At 45.2% G+C, this 22,268-nt stretch overlaps 1 protein-coding gene across 7 annotated transcripts in view; it reads left to right on the top strand.

Annotated features, from left to right (window-relative positions):
• Positions 1–13,005: 13,005 nt before the first annotated feature.
• Positions 13,006–22,268, top strand: part of FLVCR2 (FLVCR choline and putative heme transporter 2) — a 51,509-nt gene continuing 42,246 nt past the window's right edge. For 2 of the 7 annotated variants that reach the window (XR_010601113.1, XM_042858541.2), the window contains exon 1: positions 13,020–13,782. Coding sequence is in view for 3 of the 7 variants with exons in the window: in XM_042858541.2 (XP_042714475.2) it covers positions 13,141–13,782 (642 nt within the window). In the remaining 4 variants the exon portion in view is untranslated. Of the gene's footprint in view, positions 13,783–22,268 lie in introns of all 7 variants that reach the window. The other 5 variants (XR_006176468.2, XR_256409.3, XR_010601112.1 and 2 more) reach the window with 5 other exon arrangements.

Here is a 22,268-nt window from a genome sequence, read left to right on the forward strand (position 1 = left end):
CTGAAGCCTGGTCAACCTTTGAGTGGGAGACCTCCAAGTTCAGAGAATTGGTGGAACACAGGTATCTATTGTGCACTGGGCTGCAGCTGTGCTTGCTATTCCTGCAGTCCTGGTCATTGCTGTCCTCACAATAACGTATTCATTTATTTGTTGTTATAGATTTTCCTCCACTAAAACAAAGTGAAGGAAATTGCTGTGTTTGCCAAATGTCCATCAATGCAGTGATCAGGTGAAGCTGTGACATTGGGGGGAATTCTGAGGTATGCTTTTCTCAGCAGGCTTCCCCAAGCCCATTCCCATATACAACCCACACTAGGCTTTTTTCAGCATGCTCATGCAGCAGTTTTGCATTAAGGCTCTGGAATGTCAAGGATGGAGGTGCTCCCACCACACTCATGCACAAACTCACTGTTTTGCAGCATGGCAGATGCTTGCTATCCACATTTCAATGCTGCTCCTCCAGTCAGATGTGTACAGATAATGAAGCTCAACTGCTGAGTTACATTTAAGCATCTCCTTGCTGCCTTGACTTTGCTCTGTGCCAGCCCTACTTCCTCTTATCACATTCCTTCTTGTCTCTTTCACCATATACATCAAATAACTTCCCACATTGTATCCTTCCTTTCCTCCGCTCTTAATGAGCCCTTTCCCTGTGCTTGGAATGCCTTGCTTGGCCCAGTGTACCTAGAGTGACCAGATAGCAAGTGTGAAAAATCAGGATTGGGGGGGTAATATGTATGTTGCCTATATAAGACAAAACCCCTAATATGGGGACAGTCTCAATAATATTGGTCACCCTAAGTGTACCAGATAACACACACTCTCCTTTCAAATCCCTCTTCAGAACTCACTTCTGCCAAGCCTAGTAATGCTGCCAACCGATGGCAGGAAAAGTATCATCACCTCCCCCGCCACCCATTTCATTAAAGCAACAAGCTTTAAGAGAGACTCAGCCTCTGGGTCTCACAGCGGTGTGCACTGTTAAATCTGAGGCTTGTTTACACAGAAAAGTTACATTGATGGTAGACTCTTGTGAGGCTAGTAAAGAAGCTAACTAGTCCTGGAGTAAGAGGCAGAGTACTGTATTGTCATGGATCAAACACTGGCAAGGCTGGTATAGCTGAAGGGGTTCAACTTCTCTAGTGTGGACGCAGTTACGCAGGTATAAAGGTGTTTATACCAGAAAAGTTTATTCCCATAAGGAAAGGGAAATAAGTAATATTGGGGTAAGGCAACTTAATATCGATGTATCTGTGTCCACACTGGAGGAGTTGTACCACTGTAACTGTACAATTTTGGGGCTAGGGGTTTGTCCCCAGGAGAGAGTTGCACTGGTCTAACTTACAGTATTAATTGAAACCAATAAAGGTATAGATGTAATTGTCTTGTAAAAAATCACACCCCGATTGACCTAGTTTTACTCGTGCATAACCTGTTTAGAGACCAGGCCTCAGTCCTGGTCTACCCAGGAAAGTTGTTTTTCGGTATGAACTAAGGTGTGATTTTAAACAGATAAAGTTCTCCCAGTATCACACACACACACCCCTCCATTGTGGACGTTCTTATTCTAGTATAAGGGTGTTTACACAGTGGTGGGATATGCTGATAAAACTTTCCCAAGTAGCGAAGGTCTGAGTGCCTCAGAGCAGAAACCATGTCTTCTGTGTATTTACAGAGCTGAGCCTATGGTCAGTGCTTAACAAGTAATAATTAATAAGTTGCGTCTCTTACTCTGGCCATAGATGCATGTACAGACTGTGGAATGTTATACAGCTGTACACAGTTGTTGCATGATCATGTAATGAAACAACTTGTAACGTAGATAGGAGAAGGCCTGTCAAGTCCCCTCTGGTCCATCTACCAGGGCTAGCACAGGTTTGGTCCCCACAGGAAATTTTCTAGGGGTTTGTAGCGACCCCTCTGCTTAGCTGTTCACAACCTTTTTTCTCTTTCTCCTCCCTTTTGTTGGTCTTTTAAACTTAAATTATCCCACAGTGTAAGTTATTATTTCTGGTCATTTCATTTCAGGGTAGGGAAGGAGAAAAATTAACCCAAACAATTTGATACATTGATACTTTTTGTCAGATGTGTTTTCCTTGGGTGGGGCTGACTTTGGATTGATTTGTATACTTCCTCTGTTGATTTGCATATGTGAATGTTAGGGGGTTTGGTTTGGGAGAGGAAAGCAGTTGCATATTTATTCCTTCTGGATCCAGTGTACTCAAGTTACATGTCAGAAGACAGTTTCTCTCTCTGCTGATTCTGCAAACTCTGTCTGAGAGCTGAGATTCCAGCAGGGCTTTTACTGTCTCTTAAACAAGAATATAGCTGTTGATTCTGTCAATGCTGTGTGAGACAAAATCGAAGGCACCTTCTGCCCACTACCTGTCACCAATCGTCCTCACTCTGCTTAGACCCCTTTTCTTCCATGAATCCTTCCTTCACCCATCTCAATAACGATGGTTCCATATGCTCTTGTGCCCAACTTTTGATCCACGACTGTTTTTGTGCTTCAATTCAGGCTCTCCAGGGAGGGATATTGTCTTAGTATTTGTTTAATAAAGTGTTGGGCACATTTCTGGCACTCTGTTATTATTAACAGCTTCAGGCCTGATAGGAGCAAAAATTTGTTTGTGTCATTGTAGTCAACCAATATGACTCAGTGACATATAGGGAGTGGAGATGGTGAGTAAGAAGAGCCTGTTTTTACATAGTCACTTTTCTGACCACAGTTTAAAGGTGACTGTGAGAATCTGTGTTAACTGACTTTGGGTTTTTTAAGCTTCTCAACTTTGTTATTTTAATAACAATTACCTGCCAGAGAGATGGGGGACCGATAACAAGTCCTAGTCCACATAGCTGACGTTCCTGCCAGTGCAATTGTGTGTAAGCAAACTGTATGTTTAAAATCGACAGACTTGCACACTTAGACATCAGGGTGTTTGGGATTAATCTAGGACTCTGATCTAGATTTTGACGTGGATCAAGACTGTGGATGAGATTTGGATTTAGCGGACTCTTTCTTCAGTTTTTGTTGTTGTTTCCCCCCACTCCCCATCCCCACCCAGACCCTTTGGTTGTGGGCCAATTTTGGAGGCAGGCATATTCTTCAGCCTGTTTTAAGAACTGTTAATTTCCGGCAGTTAATGATCACTACTCTCTCTGGACTGAGACATCCCCCTAGTTAGAGCATATCCCAGGAGGGTCAGAAGCTGGTATTTCTTGAGGCCTTTAGGGAAATTCAAGAGACTGATTAGTTGATCCTTTATTGAGATGTCTGTCTCAGTAGCTAGGGCCCTGGTTTATGACCCATATCGTTTGACAGCACTGTTGCCTACAGAATTTTGTAGACATTTAGTAGCTGGGTCAGGCTATGTATAAGAGAGAAAACCCCATTTCCCTCTGGCTTTAATGCTGGGTTAACGGCACAACTCTGCTGTGTAATCAGTCAATGGTGGTTTTGTTACTAAACCTGAGAGAAATTCTTGGGCTGGTTAGAGATGCTGTAATTGTGACTTGCAGGGAAATTCAAGGACAGCCTCACTGGTGATGCAGGAAGTAACAAGGGCCATGAGAGCAGCTAGTGTGAGGAGGCCGTGGCAACAGGCATGGAGACAGCCCTGACCCCAAAGGGGGAAATGAAAAAGGCAGAGTTTTATCTTTAGAAATGATTCAGAGTGATAGATGATGAAAGTGGATGTCACACATTGTACACAGAGCCTGAAATAAATCTAATGGGAGACTGGGAAGGTTAGAGAAGGGAAATGCTAGGAAGTAGGGGCCAGTGCACATGAAAAACACAGCACCATTTCAGTGTCTGTTAGAGTGGATGGAAATCTTTCCATTTATTTCAGACCAGATCAGGCCCACTTTGAGAACATTCTCACTGGCCCTTGTGGATCCAGAGTTGTTTTTCCCGTCTCCTGAATGTTCTTTTGACTGACAAGTCACTGGGTTTCCATTGGCCACTCATATCTACCTATATTTGCAATATTTTAAGCATATTAATGGGCATGTACTTGATTTGGGGGTCACTTTGTGAGGGTGCTTGTCGTTTGTGTTCCCATGGAGAGATTGGTGCTCTGGGTGCTTTATTAGATTAGTGTGAGCAAGGATCTCATTAACTGAAGATACACGGATTTGATTATTGGATCTTGGTTGGTTATGGGTAGGATAGAGGGGCTTTAGCAGAGTGATTGAGGACCCAGGACCAGAGGCCACTCAAGACAATGTACCACCCTAGGCAAAACTTCAGTGTGCCATCCTGCATCCTACACCCTAGAACAGAGGTTCTTAGCTAAGGGGACACGGACTTTCTATGGGGGTGCAGTGAGCCTTCTGATGGTTCAATGGTTATGGCAGAAGTGGAGGGCCCAAGCACCAGGTCGCAGTGCCACTCACTCAGGTTTGGCCTGGCCACCCCGTCACGGTGGGAGGACAGCTGAGTGAAATTTGAGTGGGTGGCATTGCAACCTGGTGCATGTGGTCATAGGACCACTCAGGTTTGGCCCTGCTGCCCTAGGCAGAATCTGCTGCTTTGTTACCTGCACACATTAGGGCACCCCACCTTTTCCCAGTCTGTAGGGCTTCAGGCCTAACCTGGTTAATTTAGGCACCCTCACCTTTTCCCAATTCGTAGGGCTCCAGGCGAAAAGCATCTACCCTTACCCAATTCGTAGGGCTCAGGGACACCCATACCAAATTCGTAGGGCTCAGGGTGTACCTAACCTGGTCAATTTAAGTACTCACAACCTTTCCCAATACCTAGGGCTGTATACTGCTTCTGCAGGTGTGCAGGACCTTTTACCAGTGAAAGAACCTTACACAGTAATATCCTTAACCTCTATTAACAATCACCAAAAAACAGAATGCACATGCTATACATACAGTGCTCACCACTCCCAATAAGACAGATGAACTTTTCTTGATGGCCAGTCAGGATCAGGTCCATCTGGGGGACTCCAGTTTCTGCACAGCGTCTTTGGCAGAGTGCTGAGGTCTGGCAGCTCTGATCGTTGGGGTTGTGTCCTGGAGTTGGTTCCAAAGAACTTCCTTTTGGACCCCAGTTTATAAAGTGAAATTTGAGTCCTTTTTAGCTGTACTTTAACCAATCGTTATACTAAAATTTTATTAACCAATCCCAACATAGTGTAACAAAATTCTTTAACCAATCCTACCCCACCACCTTAATTAATTTACACCTAGCAAAATTAATTATGTAACAGAGAGAAACAATTAAAGAACCAGACAGAGACCGTACAGATAAACAATAGAAAAGTGGGGACCATAATGACAAAACAATAAAGAAATGAGGATTTCACAACTACAGCTATTGATAAGTGATTTCTTGAGAGATAGTTTGATAGCATTCTAAGTTTTCTTTAACCATCTTAAGATCTGTTTCTTTATCTGGAGATAGGGGGGCCCATTAGGACGGGATCTCCTTCTAAACAGCCTGATATTACATTGCTTTAATATAATTTAGATGGAATGTGAGGATGTGACTTCCTGCTTCTTAGCTAATGCCTGCTGCTTGGCTGCTCTTTTAATCTGGCTGAAGATGAAGGCCTTATCCTTACAGCCTTGGCAGCTGCTTTGTTTGCCTATGGAGTGGCCCCTGCCCAGGACTGGAATAGAAGGGAGTGTTTCAGGGGAGGACTGAAGGACACTGACAGAGCAGTGTATGACCCGACTGTAACAACAGAGGGTTCTTTCCAACAGGGCTTTGTAGCGGAGCCGCTCCGGAGCAGTGGAGCTGCAGGTTTTTGCCTGGAGCTGGAGCGGAGCCGGAGCACAGCTCCAAAGCCCTGCTTTCCAAAGTGTACTTCCTACTCCCCCCACATTTCCAAAGATGCTGGAAACTTCCACTCTCGTTTCTACCTACTCTGCTGACACTTGCCTCAGAGCCAGATGCCTCCCTCTCCATTTAATTCTAATTCTCTCGTCATCCCTGGGCATTTCTGACATTCACCCCTTAAGAAAACAACTTCTTCTCTTGACTTCCTTTCCTATGGCTTGACCCCATTTTCCCTGCCCTTTGCTCCCTGTTCTCACCACCTACTGCATGAGGTGGGCATGCGTCTTTGCCTCTAGTAACTTGTGTAACTCTCGCAAATCTGCCACGGTCTATCCCTTCCCTGACATGCTTCCCTTCTGCCCATCCCCCCATGCTTAGCCTTCTAGTTGACTCTTACCAAAGTGCTTGAGATACTCTTGCCTCATCTCTCCAGTCACAGCTCAACCAGCAATATGCTTGAATGTTTTCCATCTGGATTTTGCTCTAGCCAGAGCATGGGAGCAGCTCTGATTCATGTAGTCATTGACTTCCTCCTTTCTACTGTTGATGGCTCCTTGTCTTCAGTGCAGCCTTCAACATTGTAGACAACTCCATCATCCTGTAGCTGTTGTAGTTTATGGATTAATTAGATGTTTCTTTGTCCATGGAATGCACTGGGCTAAAACCTTCAATCAAGGGTGCCTAAAGTTAGGCTCTTAAATTCATATTTAGGTACCTAAATACAAAATTTAGGTCAGCTTTCTTTAGATACCTAAAGAAAGCTTTAGGAGCTTAACAGTAGACTCTCCATTTTGAAAACTCTGTGTTTAGGATTCTTGTTAATGCTTTTAAGCTGGAACTTATTTGAGCTGGTCACAATGATGCCCTGGTCTTTTTTTTTAATTATTTTTATTTTTTTTAGTTGTTACAGTTAATTTAGAACTCAATGTCTATGAATACATCAAATTATTTCTTATTGTACAGTACCTTGTATTTGTGAACACTGGCAAAATAAGTAAAGTATTTAATGCCACTTTTGCTTCATTCATCGCTAAAAAGGTTAATTGTGGCCAGATGCTTCACACAATTAATATTAACAAGGGGGAAAGAACAGAGGGCAGAATCGGGAAGATACAAGTTAAATAATATTTAGATGTACCCAGTTGAAAAGGCCTGATAAAATTTTCCCTACAGTACTTAAAAAAAATCCAAAGTAATCTCTGAACCATCAGCAATTATCTTTGAGAATTCACGGAGGATGGGTTAGGTTCCAGAGAACTGGAGAAGGGCAAACATAGTACCTATCTTTAAAAAGGGGAACAAAGAGGATAGACTTGTCAGCCTAATTTTGATACCTGGAAAGATACTGGAACAAATTATTAAACAATCAGTTTGTGAGCACCTAGAGGATAACAAGATGATAAGTAATAGCCAATATGGATTTGTCAAGAACAAATCATGCCAAACCAAACTAATTTCTTCTTTGAAAAGGTAACAAGACTAGAAGATGGGGGGGGGGGGGGGAGGGAGGGATGGGGAGAGAAGCAGTAGACATGGTATATCTTGACTTTAGTAAGGCTTTTGACATAGTCTCACATGACATTCTCATAAGCAAACTAAGGAAATATGGTCTAGATGAAATTACTATAAGGTGGGTGTACAACTGATTGTAAAACAATACTCAAAGAGTAGTTATCAATGGTTTGCTGTCAAACTGGGAAGACACATCAAGTCAGATCCTGCAGAGGTCTGTCCAGGGTGATGGAGTGGAAGTACACTTATAAAATTTGTGGATCACACCACTCTGGGAGGGGTTGCAAGCACTTTGGAGGACAGAATTAGAAGTCAAAATTACCTTGATAAACTGGAGAATTGGTCTAAAATCAGTAGGATAAAATTCAATAAAGGCAAGTGCAAAATACTACACTTAGGAAAATCAAATGCACAAAACCAGATTGGGAATAACTGGCTGGGCAGCAGCACTGCAGAAAAGGATCTGGGGATTATAGTGAATCACAAATTGAATATGAGTCAACAATGCAATGCTGTTGTGAAAAAGGGATATGTAATTCTGGGGATGTATTATCAGGACAGTCATATGTAAAATATGGGAGGTAATTGTCCCACTCTACTGTGCACTGGTAAGGCCTCATGGAGTATTATTATTATGTTCAATTCTGGGCACCACACTTTAAGAAAGATGTGGACAAATTCGAGAGAGTCCAGAATAGAGCAACAAAAGTAGGAGGTTGGAAAACATGACTTATGAGGAAAGATTGAAAGAACTGGGCATGTTTAGTCTAAAGGAAAAAAGGCTGAGGGGTGAGATAAGTCTTCACATATGTAAAAGGTTGTTGGAAAGAGGACGGTGATCAATTGTTCTCCATGTCCACCAATGATAGGACAAGAATTGGCTTTGTTTGCAGCAAGGGAGACTTAAGCTGTATATTAGGATTTAGGCTGTATATTAGGAAAAATGTTCTAAGTATAAGGATAGTTAAGCGTAAGCACTGGAACAGGCTGCTTAGGGAGGTTGTGGAATCCCCATCATTAGACGTTTTAAAGAAGAGATTAGACAAGCATCTGCCAGGAATGGTCTATGTATACTTGGTCCTGCCTCAGTGTAGGGGGGTGGACTAGATGACCTCTTGAGTTTCCTCCCATCCCTACATTGCTGCAATTATATGACTGAATTTTATCTGCCATCATGTGGCCCATTTTTCTAGCTTTCTGAGGTCCCTCTGATGTTGCTCATGTCTTTTCTGGTCTTGATTAACCTAAATAATTTTATGTCATTTGCAAATTTTGCTACGTGAATGCACATCTCCTTTTCAGGATCATTAATAATAAAATCTTATGTTGCCCCACTGTTTATCTTTTGCCATGCTACAAATTGGCCATTTATTTCTATTCTTTGTCTTCTCTCTCTTAACTCATCTTTAATCCATCACAGTGCTTTACCTTCCACTCCACGACTTAGTTTCCTTAATAGTCATGTGGGGGACTTTGCCAAAGGCTTTTTGAAAGTCCAGATAACCTATATTGACTTGTTCTCCCTTTAATTAATATTTTGCTGACATGTTAGAAGAATTTGAAAAGAACTGCAATAGAGTAGATAATAATGTAATCACAAGGTGATATATTATCCTTGCCATACTCCACCTCACTCCAAACCCTCCTTGCAGTTTATTACCCATTGCATCACTGCTAAATGCAGACTGTAAATGTGGTGGGGCAGGTTCCCTTGTCCTTTTTGTCTCTGTTCAGAGTTTAGCATAGCTTTAGACACTTTAAAAATAATCTGAATTTCAATCTCCTCTACAAACCATTGTTTTCTCCCTTACCTTTGCCCCTGCATTTTTCTCTCCCTTGGCTGTTATTTAACTTCGGTAAAGCATTTTGAAATACTTTTGTATCGAAGATACTAACATTATATTGTATCATCATTATAGGAACTGCAGACCAGCCATTTGAGGTGCACTGGCAAAGTTGTGTGAGGCTGAAGACTGGGGCAGCAGGTGGAGCTGCAGGTCAGGAACAAGGTGCTTTGACAGAGCTGTGTTGTAGAAAGGTCTACACCATTTTTGCCTGGCTTAGGGAGCATTGTTTGTCCTTCCCTTACATAGGGTGACCAGATGTCCCGATTTTATAGGGACAGTCCCGATTTTGGGGTCTTTTTCTTATATAGGTTCCTATTACCCCCCTATCCCTGTCCCAATTTTTCACACTTGCTGTCTGGTGACCCTACCCTTACATGAGAATCAAACTTCAGCCCAATCATCTGAAGAGAAAGCTAAATCTAGAGTAAAAAAAGACAAACATACGTGGTAGGAATTGAGCTGTGTCAGAGTCATACGATTAAGGTGGATTTTCTTCTCTCTTGAGGAGTGTTTGTCAGTGAGAATATAATGGAGCCAAAGAACCAATGCCAAGTACTCTGCTGTGCTTGTGAGTGACAGGGCTGGATTCCAGAGAGAAGCTGGACTCTCAGGTAGAGCACTATTAACCTCTAAGAGCATGTTCCACAGGGCAAATTCAAGCCCAAGAAATCTTACCCTCTGATACTGCTGCTTGACTCCTTTGCTCAGGAATGTGCTCCCTGAAAGATAGGCCATTACTTCCTTATACGTCAGGTGAACTTTGAGCTGCTTGTTCAATATTGGAAGGGAATTAAACCAACATATAGCCAAGTCCATGTTGGAGGGTTTATGATGTTTAATGTTTATACAATACAGATAACACAATATCATTAAAATCAGCTGTAGGTCATAAACCAGCTATAGACAATAAACTATCAACAACTTGTTCCTAGTGCTGGTGGTTATTAGTCCCCAGTGATGACAGCTGACAATATTGACTGCAAATCCTTTTTAAAAGAAGCCAACCCTGAAGAAATCCACTTGCCTTCACTTGAGCACTATGGCAGAACAATGTTTGTAAATACCATAGGAGTAGAGCTGTATGGAGGACAGAAATTCTGTTTCATGGAGGATTTCAAGATTTTGAAATATGGCTTTATTCTCAATCAGAATGAAAACCCAAAACTTAGAAATTCTCCCTGAAGGAAAACTCAGAAAGAAATCATTTTGGGTTGATCAAAATGTTTTGTTTGGACAAGATTGAAAAGTTTTGATTTTGACTTTTAAAATATATAAAGTAAAAAAATTCAAAATCAAAAAGTTGTTTCAAAACAAAAAATATCAAAATGTTTCATTCAGAAAATGTCAAAACGGGACACTCTGACATTGTTGGAACTCAGGTTCCGTCCAAAAACAAATTCAGGTGAAATTGGGTAAATTGGACAAAGCATTTCGAATCAAGGAACTGCGCATTCTGACAAAATATGGTTCCATAGATGTTTCTCCAACATCTCTACATTGGAACTTAGCCTCAGGAGGGCAGGAGCTTCACTCCAAAACCCTGCATGCACTGGTATTGAATGGGATAAAGCTTCTGGCTAGTGACTTGTTGCATGATGTCTTGAGGATTAGCAGAGCTAGCCTGCATCAGCAGCATCAAGGCAGTGGGACAGCCATCACACAAGGGATTCCAGCTCTGTTGTATGGTGTCCCAGATTGCACTGCATTAGGATGTCACAATTTGGAGTAAGGGAAGTGGAAGCTCAAATGCCACAGGTCTGCTGTTGCAGAGCTGAGCCAAGACAGAGTTATTGTTATGACTGGGCAGCCCTTCCTGTACTGATGTTCTTCCATCAACATAAATAAAGGAATCCATCCAACCTACATTAAGCCACATTCATGCTTTGTTTTTTATCCTTTCTTCTTTCACACATGAGACAGACAGAGGATGTTTTCCTGGCACTTGTGCTGAGTTTGGTCTGATATTCATGGACTTGCCTCAAGAGAAGTTCTGTTTCCTTCAGCAGTGGGAAGCCAGAGACTGCTCTAAACAGGCCTTCCCTCCCCAATCTATTATTCAGAGTGGGATGGGGGAGGTTCTCTTGGCCTAATCTTCCTATCCCTATTTAACTTTTCTCTTTTGGGGGTAAGGCCTGGACTAGGAGAATCTGCCCTCCTAATTCCCTTTCTTTGTGCTCCCCTTCTGCACAGTCAGGAGGTAGCTTTGTCCAGGAGAGGTTGCAACCTCTAGCTTATCTCCTTCAGTAAATTCCAATTCAATAATACTTTTTGTCATGATACCTATGATGAATGTGACAAATATGTAAGAGAGCCAACCCTCTGAGAGCTCTGTTAAAGGTGGATACAGTATCTCAAGCATCTGCCAAGATGAGGCTTCAGTGTATTTGGATTTCCATGTGACTTCGTGTCATTATTGCCCATACCTGATTCAGTTTGCTACATAGTGTAATGCTATCTCTCTCTGTTTCTTCACTTATTCCTCATTGCTTTTAATTTAAAAGCCTTTTAAATTTCCTGACAGTCTGAAACATCTTTCTTGCACTGGGTATTAGAATAGAAGATGTGTGTGTGCCTCAGTTTTTCTTATCTCACTTTGTTTGCAGTCATTATTGTCTTGAGTTATGCCTTGTATCTTCCACTTTCCACTCCTAGTTTATGGTCATTGATACTGTATTTGGTGAAAGTCTGTCTTATGTCACCATAGCATAATATGCAGAAGTATCTACTAGTGTGATCATTCTGCGTAAGGCTCTCCTGTGCAGGTGTAGTCAATTTTTTTGTCAAGGTCCAAATTTCTTGGTCAAGGTATAGTCAAGGGCCAGACTCCAGAGAAAATAATAAAAAAAAATAACAATAATAATAAGTAAATCAAAAAAACATGTTGAGGTCCGTTCAAAAGCATCTGGTGGTCCAGATTTGGCCTGCGGTCTGCCTATTGACTATCGCTGGTCTACTGTGTTTAAGTGTTAGAGTATCTTGAAAAAAGAACAGGAGTACTTGTGGCACCTTAGAGACTAACAAATCTTGATCATCAGTTGGCTTTGGACAAGGTTATTTGCGCCTACTGATCAGGAGCTTAGAAGTGCCCAGACCTAAGAGCAATGTATGTTTGCCTTTGGATTTAGTTTGAATCGCTGGTGCTCAGCAGTGGCTTTAGTTGAGATGGCAGCAGATGGATGGGGAGGTGACCCAGTTCGGCTATGCAGCCATTGTTGCTGGTGTTCCTCTGCAGGCAGAGTGATTAGTTTCTGAACTGCAGGAGGGAGGATTTTATAGGATTTTTTTTTTAATCACAATCAGTGTAAGTAGCTGGTAAAGCTGAGCCCCAGGCTTCACTGCCCTGCACTGCAATGGGTCGGGTTGTGCTGCCCATTGCTGTAGAAATAGTTTTATTGGTGGGTTGTGTATCTCTAGCAGTGTCTTTCCAGAGCTTTCCTTTCACCTGCCCCCTTAGCCAGCCTGCAGCCCCCGATGGGTTTATTATGGACCCCAGGATGTGACCCTTGGGGCGTGCGCAATTTCCCCACGTCTCCGGGACCAACGGTCAGGTCCTTTAGGTTCTTTGGACTTTTCCCGGGAGTGTCCGGTGGGGCCCGGCTGGGGGAGCGAGGGGACCCTGTAGTCCCCGGTGCTGCAGAGGCAGCCTCCGCTGCAGAAGCCCCGGTCTGGCCAACGCATCCGCGGGTCACCAGCACTGAGCCAATGGCGCACGGGAAGGCGTGGCATGGTTTCCTGGCCAAAGGAGGGGCGGAGCGCAGCAGGGATCATCTCAGCCAGTCAGCGTGGAGGGGCGAGGTCCCATTGGCCGGGTCCAATCACAGCACCGGTCTGTGAGCTAATTAGCATGACGTTCCCGGTGGGAATGGCGTTCTGCTGACAGTGACAGTTTCAGAGGAGTGAGGGAGAGGGAAGCAGCCGGGCGCGGGGCAGAGACCGGCGACCCCATAAGGAGCGGGGTGGGAGCAGGCAGGGGCCGGGCACACGATGCGGGACAGCGCTCCCCAGGGGATGGGGAACCCGTGTTGCCCGGCGTTTTCCCCGGGGGCCGTGGTGAGCGGGGGGCCGGAGCCAGGCGAGAAGGGGCTGGTGTATCAAGAGACGCCTGAGCTCTTGCAGGGGGTGAAGCCGGTGCCTGGGTCAGTGGAAGCCGAGACCCCCAATGGGCCTGCCCCCGGGGGGCCCCCCGAGGTGCGCCTGTCCCTGCGCCGCTGGGCCGTGGTGCTGCTGTTCAGCTGCTACTCGCTCTGCAATGCCTTCCAGTGGATCCAGTACGGCAGCATCAACAACATCTTCGTGCACTTCTACGGCGTGAGCACCTTCGACATCGACTGGCTCTCCATGTGCTACATGCTCACCTACATCCCGCTTCTTTTCCCTGTGGCCTGGCTGCTGGACAAGAGGGGCCTGCGCCTCATCGCCCTCGCCGGTTCAGCCTTCAACTGTCTAGGCGCCTGGGTGAAGCTGGGCAGCATGAAGCCGCACCTCTTCCCTGTCACCGTCCTAGGGCAGGTCATCTGCTCAGTGGCACAGGTCTTCATTCTGGGCATGCCCTCGCGCATCGCCTCCGTCTGGTTCGGGTCCCATGAGGTCTCTACTGCCTGCTCCATCGCTGTCTTTGGGAACCAGGTAACCTGGGAACCAGGCCTCTCATCCCCAAATGCTTGGAACCTATGGTGTCCCCATTAAAGTTGTGGGGTGGAGAAGTAATGAAACTCACAGGTGACACTAAATTGGGAAGAGCTGCAACCTCCACTGAGGACAGAGAAATACAGAGAGACCTGGTGCCATTAGAAATAACAGGCAGAGATTCATCTGGGGAAAATATTGTTTGTATATTTGCCAAGAAATGTACTTAGCTTGGCTATGATATTGCTTAGAGAGAAACATAGCTCTACTAATCGTAAAGAGGGAGAGGGATTATTGAGCATGGTACATGCAAGAACAGGATGATATTGAAGGACAATTTAGGCTGAAATATCAGGAAAATCTCAGATTCTGGGCTGTATTGGGCTGTGATATTGTTTCCCAGGGAAAGAAATGGGAGTCCTATTGCTTGGGATATTTAAAATTAGAGTGGAAAAAAAGCTAGAAAATGTGTCAAAGGGCGCAATCATGTGTTGGGCCTTATCTCATAGCTCTGCCTCTGATTTTTCTACCTCTGGTTTTGTTGATCCATAGTAAGGCAATGAGCTTCCCCAATAAGACATGCTCGACAGAGACTTTGCTTCTTTGCATAAGGATGGAGCAAACTCTTCTAAGCACTTTAATGCCAAGGCAGGTCAATGAGGTGGTTGTGATTGACATTCCTGCAAGCTGTAACATTCTTCACCTGCAGCCAGTTTACACTTGAAAAGAAAATAATTTTTTTCTAACTTCTGAAACCAGATCAGGGAAATCACTTATTGACGCTTGCACCCGAATGCCTCACTGATGCACATTGCATGAAATAAATGCACTAGCAACAGTACAACATAGCTTTGGAAGGCAATTCATGCTGTATGAATGTTAAAAGCAGAGGATCACTAAAACCAAACACTAACTATTGGACTGGCACATGTCTTCGGTGACTAGGTAGTGTCCCAGATTTTACATAGTTCAGACCATGGGTGCGGTGCAATATGCATGGTTTAACATTCAGTCTCCTTTGAATATTTATATTTATATATTTTGCAACTGCCTCATACACCGAACTATATAATGTCCTTCCTGCTCAGTAGGAGTGTGTCATGGGGTTTGAGAAGGAAGCTGGGTGTGTGGGTGACTCCGGTCTAGCTGGCACACCACGTAGTGCCACAGAAGCATGTAGAGCATTAGATGATGAATTCTACCCCCGTAACCTGATTTACTGCCTCTGCTGGAATTGCGTCCAGTCTGGATACTACTAAGATTTAGTCGTCCCTGCTGAATATGCCTTATTCCTGTGATTCAATGTTACTTCTGAGGCTCTATGTCCCAGAGGAAGAAGATAGGGAGAGCAGAGTCTGCAGAGGGCTTCTTAATAGCCTTCTACTGAATTCTTCAAGCAGTGTAAAAACAATGAACATGCTTCAGAACTGCCATGCTCTGTGGAGGGATCTCTGCTGAGATCCTGACAACGTCACCTGTAATCTGTAGCTGATTTGATACGTGGAGTTCCACAGTGACCCTCGCTCAGCTGAGCTGTGTGTGTGCCGGGGCACCCAGCCAGGATTTGTCATTTCCCCTGCAGTATATTTATTTATCAACTGATCAAAGATCAGGCTGGTTGTTCTGACCCAGCATGTGTGACAGGTGTGACCAAGTCGGCTTTGGTCTTTTTACACCAAGAGGAAAATCTCAGTCTCACTCTTCATTCCAGCTGGGAACACATGCTCTGGCAAAAAAGAATAGTAGTAGGAGCATTGTTCTAAGAGTTCAGAGACTGAAGGAATAGGGGGCTGCTGGAACAGGGACCCATGTCACATGTATTTGAAAAATCTGTTTTGCACACTTTAAGGGCTGAACAAACTTATTCCTTGAGACCCAGGGGATTGAGCCATTGGACTGAGTCTTTCTCTAAATACCATTAGCGCCCAGATACCACAGCGGTGAGCACAGGAGAAATATTTAGCTTGCTAGTGAGATTGTTTCCTTGTAAGTTCTGAAAGTCCTCCGGGGTTACACTAATCGTCGGTCAGGAGCCATAGAAAGAAATCTGATAACCAACTGTTCTTCCTGATAATCTGGGCTGTTCATTTTCACCCTTGGTTAAACCACTGAACTACTGAGCTGTGACCAGGTTTATTTGCTCCCATTGGGCTTGCTGGCAGCTTCATTTATTTTATCTGCTTGTTATGTGGAGTGCAAGGGGCACAAGATAACCTGTTGCCAAGAGGGAGGGTATAATCAGAGCTCTGTGTTTTTTGTTAATGCGAAATAAAATGAAAAAACATTAAAATACCCATAACATGAAATACCCCACAGCAGCAGCTCCTGTCTCGAGGGGCTGGGCCTGTCTCCCTACTCTGGCTGTTGCATTCTGGTACACGGTCATAGTGTTTCTCGGGTTTGTCTGGACCCCTGATGAGGTAGCTCACTGGTCCAAATATGAGTGAGTGGCATTGTGACCTGGTGCATGGGGTCACAGTCCCACTCACTCAAATTTGTCCTGTCCAGTCCCCCCCATCATCACCGCAGAGGAGCAACCGGGCCAAACCTGAGTAGCACTGTGACCCCGAGGTGGGAAGCTGGGCCCAGCACCCAGGACAGGAGACACTGCTGCTGGATGAGCGTGGGATGGGCTTGCTCTGCAACCCGCCCCCAGGGTCTCCCCCTTTCCTGGGGCAGGACCCAACACCCTCTACCATTCCTCCTGGGGTCTCCCCCCTCCCTGGGGGCAGGACCTGACACCCCCCTCCTCACTCCCTGGGTCTCCCACCTCCCCAGGGGCTGGACTTGACACCTGCTCCCTAGGTCTCCCACCTCCCTGGCGGTGGACTCAAGCTGTGGGGTGGGGGGAATAGATAAGATGAAATAACAAGAAATTCCTGAAAACAAAACAATTGTAGAAAATCAAAAGAATTTCAGGGGGTTCTAATGTACGATCCTCTCTCTTGCTGTTAGCGTAAGGTGAGAGCATCTGTGTTTCTATGATTCCTCTTTCCTGCTGCCACCTCTGGAGGCTGCGTCTATATCAGACTGGGGTTGGTCCCTGCTTCTGGTTCTTGCCCTGCCACTCAGGTCATGCATGTTCTGACACCAGGGAAAGACACAACTGATGGGTCTGGAGTAAGGACACTGCAGGAGAAGAGTGTGTGTCTATCTGAGGGAAGATTTTCCCTCTGCCCTTATTCTGTCCCTTATGAGTAGTTGAAGACATTGATCTGGATCGGTAGGTGTGACGCTTTGTACCTCGGGAGAACACCCAGCACTCCTATGTTCATCCTTTTAAAATGATTCTGTGGTATCCAATGCAAAGTTTGTCAGGTTGGGTGTCTTCGGAAGGCTTATGATGCACTGAACATTGTTTTTATAGTGATGTTATAGTAATTGTTGTTACAGTAATGTTATAGGTTGTAATTTCATGTATATAGTTATGAGGCTGAAAATGTGTCTTCATGGCTTAAAATAACTCAGGCAAAAACTCTCCAGAAGCAGAGGGGCAGTTCATACCTCATCAGGGCATGTATGGGACAAACCTAGCCCATCCTCACAGGAACAAAGGACACTGGCCTAGGCAACAACAAAGGGTCTCTTGGACTCTTGAGTGAGTCACCCCCCTTCCCTTGGTCAGTTTGGGACTGCGATGAGGTAATGACCACCTGAAGGGCAGGGGCAAAGCCAAGAGGGAAGAAAGGACATGATGAAAGGGAGAGACATTTGCCATGCTCTTCCTCTCTCCTCCACCTCCATCTACAAACATCACTACCAAGTGACTGAAGCGCTGATCAAAGGGGAGAGCCTGGCTGTAGGGCAACCAGCCAGCCTGAGGTGAGAAGCATCTAAGTTTGTAAGGGCATTAAAAGTGTTAAGATCAGCTTAGAATGCGGTTTGGTTTTGTTTCATTTGACCAAATCCGACTTACTGTGCTTTGATTTATAATCACTTAAAATCTATCTTTGTAGTTAATAAGTCTGTTTGTTTATTCTACCTGAAGCAGTTCATTTGGTTTGAAGCATGTTGGAGACTCCCTTGGGTTAACAAGCCTGGTGCATATCAATTTCTTTGTTAAATTGACAAACTCATATAAGTTTGCAGCGTCCAGCGGGCATAACTGGACACTGCAAGACGGAGGTTCCTAGGGTTGTATCTGGGACCAGAGATATTGGCTAGTGTAATTTGGTTGCACAATCCAAGGAGCAGCTTACATGCCAGAGGCTGTGCGCGAACAGCCCAGGAGTGGAGGCTCTCACAGCAGAGCAGGGGAAGGCTGGCTCCCAGAGTCAAGGATTGGAGTGACCTAGCAGATTACCGGTCCGGATAACACCAGGGGAACATCACAGTAGGAAGGAGCGTTTTTGGCTCTGGGGAGAATGCAGCCACTTGATGTGTTCTTAGGTGGAGTCACTGTGATGGCTCTGAGGAGGCTGGACTGCACTGCAGCTGGTGATCTAGGGCTTCCGAGGTGGAAGCTGCCTGGGGAAAAGCAGGATTGTTGTGTATTAGGGAAGAATCCCAGCCCCACTCTGATTAGCTGGGCTGTAACATCCCAGTCTCACAGATCAGTTGCTTCTATACAGGGTAACTTCACAGCACTGTTTGTACCATGCCTACAACTCTGCTTAACATCTCACTGCACAGGTGCATCTTGCCTGAAGAGTTTTCACTGCAGAATAGTACTTTCCACTAAAAGCCTGATAAATGGCCAGGATCCCATGCTGTGGGTTTCTGCTCCTTCAAGCAACCTACTAGTCGTCATTATTTTCCTCTACCAGCTCAGCAGCTCCCACCTTCTAAATGAGGTCTGATTTGATGTGGGCAGAATAGGGGGATGGTTAATTGGGAAGTGAGGCAGACTTCCCTTCCCTCCAGAGCACTGGCGCTAACTTTTATTTTTCCTGGTGGGTGGTCCACCCCTGCTCCACTCTGAGGCCCCACCCCCACTCTGTCCCTTTCCCTGAGGCCCCGCCCCCACTCCACCTCTTCCTGCCCCCACTCTACCCCCTCCCCCGAAGCCCCCCCTCCACCCTCCGCTCGCTGTTCTCCACCCTCCCCCAAGTGCCTCCTGCCAGCTGCCGAACAGCTGTCAGGGAGTGCTCAGCACCCACCAATTTTTTTTTTTTTTTGGTGGGTGCTTGAGCCCCGGAGCACCCCAGAGTCAGCACCTATGCTCCAGAGTCTGTGCCAGACATCATCATGGCTTGCATCCATTAGAGCAGGTATGGCTTTAATATGGGACCACGAAGGGGCAGGAGGTGGCCTGAGTGACATACCCAACCCCCTCTGGCAGCCACGCTTCCAGTTTCTGCAGGAGGGTGTGGGGTCAGAGCACTCGGATTAGAGAACATTCTAATGAGCACTTGTACATTCTGGTCTCTAATTTGCAGGGAGTGTCTGGGCCCACATTGGAGGATGTGTCAGGGCCAGGCAAAGATGTGGCTTTTCCAGGAATGTTTAGATTTCTATAAACAGTCTAGGCATTGGAGCCTGAGATGAACCTTCCTTTGTATTTCATCTGACTTCCTACTCCCAGCTACACACCAACCTCAGACAGAGCCACAGCGTAGGCTCAGAGCAGCTGACTTTCTGGTCTGCGGAGGAGCTCTCTGAATGGCTGCAGTATTTCTTTTGGGGAGTGGAGGGGCTGCCCCAAGCCTCTTAGACATTAGTACTGTTTGCTCCCTGTGTAGTTGTAGTGAGTCCTTGAAAGTGATGCATTCCTCATTCCTTCCCCAAAGAGTGAGCTGACCCTCTCAGCACCCACTGCCTAGCCAAAAACTGCTCTCAGATCTAGGAACCCCCTTCTCCACATCCCCATTCTCTGGCTCTGCTCTCATGCTGGGATGTTGCTGCGTGATGTTGCTGCTGTTATAAACTGGGAGAAGGGAAGGTGCATCCTTGACTCAGTTGGGTCAAAGGCAAATACAGCAGGAGTGGAACTGGGAGGCCCAGAGTGACTGGCACAGAGCAAGGCGCTTTCTTCTATGATGTCAACAAGGTCACAAGAAGCAGAAGTGTGATGGAGCAGGAGCCAGGGAGTTTATTCTGTTCCCAGGACAGCTCTGGCTATTGAGATATAAGGCTTGAAGTTTCTTTTCCAGTGATGGTGGAGATACACAAGACCTGTGAGCCCTAGCTTTTCATCTCATGGGGCCTGAGTTCAAGTGCTGTCTTGGTTCATAAAAATGAAAGGAAATTGGTTCAATTTTGTTTCTGTTTTTCCTCCTCCTAAACCACCACACAATGTAGATGATTATTGGTCACTCTGTGAGAAGTCTAGCAGGGGAGTGCCATGGGACAGAGATGAGGTGTGTTGGCAGAGGAGTATAAGGGCCCAGATCTAGAATAACAGACATGGACCGAGTTGTACCAGAAGAACTTTTGGATGCATCTTGCACCTGGCCTGCATGTACTTACTATGCTTGGATCTGGCAAGTGCTCCACACTCCTATTCAAATCTCAAGCCTATTGTCGAACTCTGGGATCCCAGCAGGCAGCTGGGACTCCTTTCTCTACTTGAAATGATTCAGCTACTGGAACTGAAGTTTGTAATGCAGGTGAATCTTTCTATGGAGTGAGCCAATGAAACTTGGCAAAGCCAGAGATGTTTTTCTGCTCTAGGATGCAGCATTCAGTTGGCCTGTAAACTCTGAAATCCTAGAGAGGCCACCAGACCTTTTCCATCTGTGCTTACTGAGTGTTTTGGATGATTAACTATAGGGACCATTTGTTGCACCATCTTACAGCTTTCTGAGTAGCAGCCGTGTTAGTCTGTATCCGCAAAAAGAAGAACAGGAGTACTTGTGGCACCTTAGAGACTAACAAATTTATTAGAGCATAAGCTTTCGTGGACTACAGCCCACTTCTTCGGATGCATATAGAATGGAACATATATTGAGGAGATATATATACACACATACAGAGAGCATAAACAGGTGGGAGTTGTCTTACCAACTCTGAGAGGCCAATTAATTAAGAGGGGGAAAAAAAAACTTTTGAAGTGATAATCAAGATAGCCCAGTACAGACAGTTTGATAAGAAGTGTGAGCATACTTACAAGGGGAGATAGAATCAATGTTTGTAATGGCTCAGTCATTCCCAGTCCTTATTCAAACCGGAGTTGATTGTGTCTAGTTTGCATATCAATTCCAGCTCAGCAGTCTCTCGTTGGAGTCTGTTTTTGAAGTTTTTCTGTTGTAATATAGCCACCCGCAGGTCTGTCACTGAATGACCAGACAGGTTAAAGTGTTCTCCCACTGGTTTTTGAGTATTTTGATTCCTGATGTCAGATTTGTGTCCATTAATTCTTTTGCGTAGAGTCTCTCTCTTTTTTTTTCTCTCTTAATTAATTGGCCTCTCAGAGTTGGTAAGACAACTCCCACCTGTTTATGCTCTCTGTATGTGTGTATATATATCTCCTCAATATATGTTCCATTCTATATGCATCCGAAGAAGTGGGCTGTAGTCCACGAAAGCTTATGCTCTAATAAATTTGTTAGTCTCTAAGGTGCCCCAAGTACTCCTGTTCTTCTTTTTACAGCTTTCTGTTAATTCAGAGGGATTTAACTGGAATTTGTCTGGCTCATTTGTGGTAAATTTGCCAAGCTTGAGAGTCCATGGCCTTTTGCTGCTGTGGTGATACGTGCACTGGAAACACACAGAGAGATCTGGGAGGTGACTGTCTGGATATATGCCTTAATGAAGGTGCAGAAGAGTAGAGCAGCACTATGCCTGCTTGGAATGAGTCCCAGACAAGGCATGAAGGAAGCTGCAGAGCATTCTGGGATGCCAGTTTCTCTGCTCTGGACTAATCTCCCTACAATAGGAAAACATACATCTGGGAGTAGCTCTCAACCAACCTTGCTCAAGAAACTTTCTTTGACAAGAGGTGTTTGCAAGCTAACAGCCCATCTTGGGGGCATGATTATCTTTGGTGTCTTTTAGGGAGTGGGGCTTGGTGCCCCTTTTTAACCAGGTGATGCCTATCTATCTAATCTATATCTATTTCTTTGGTCTGTGGCACCCCCATCCCTCCAAAATATCAGAATCTTTCAAACATGTATCTTACCAACACCCTGAAGTGGTAGTTAAATACCATTGTCCCCATTTTACAAATGGAGGGACTGAGACACAGAGAGACTTGCCCAAGATCATGAAGTGAATTTAGGGTAGATCTGGGAACAGAACCCAGCTCTGAGTCACAGTCCAGTATCTAACCACAACAACCTCTTCCTCCCCTCCTGCTCCCCGGACACAGTCAAGTGCTGTTTTGCTTTTTGCTTTTAATCCTGCTTTTCTCCCCAGCAATGTGCAGGCCATGATCTGGATTTGCATTTGTGAAGAAGCTGTAGCTATTGTGTGTTGTGTGCTTGAGCTGGGGATCCTAGGAACTGACGGTAGGTGTGATTTGCTTAGAACATAGTGCTGACTCCCAGCCTGTGGAACTGTCCATATGTGGCTCGGCAGCATTCCTCAACCGCTTCTGCTTTCGCCTT

Source organism: Chrysemys picta, chromosome 4 (genome assembly GCF_011386835.1).
Source record: "Chrysemys picta bellii isolate R12L10 chromosome 4, ASM1138683v2, whole genome shotgun sequence".
NCBI lineage: Eukaryota > Metazoa > Chordata > Testudines > Emydidae > Chrysemys > Chrysemys picta.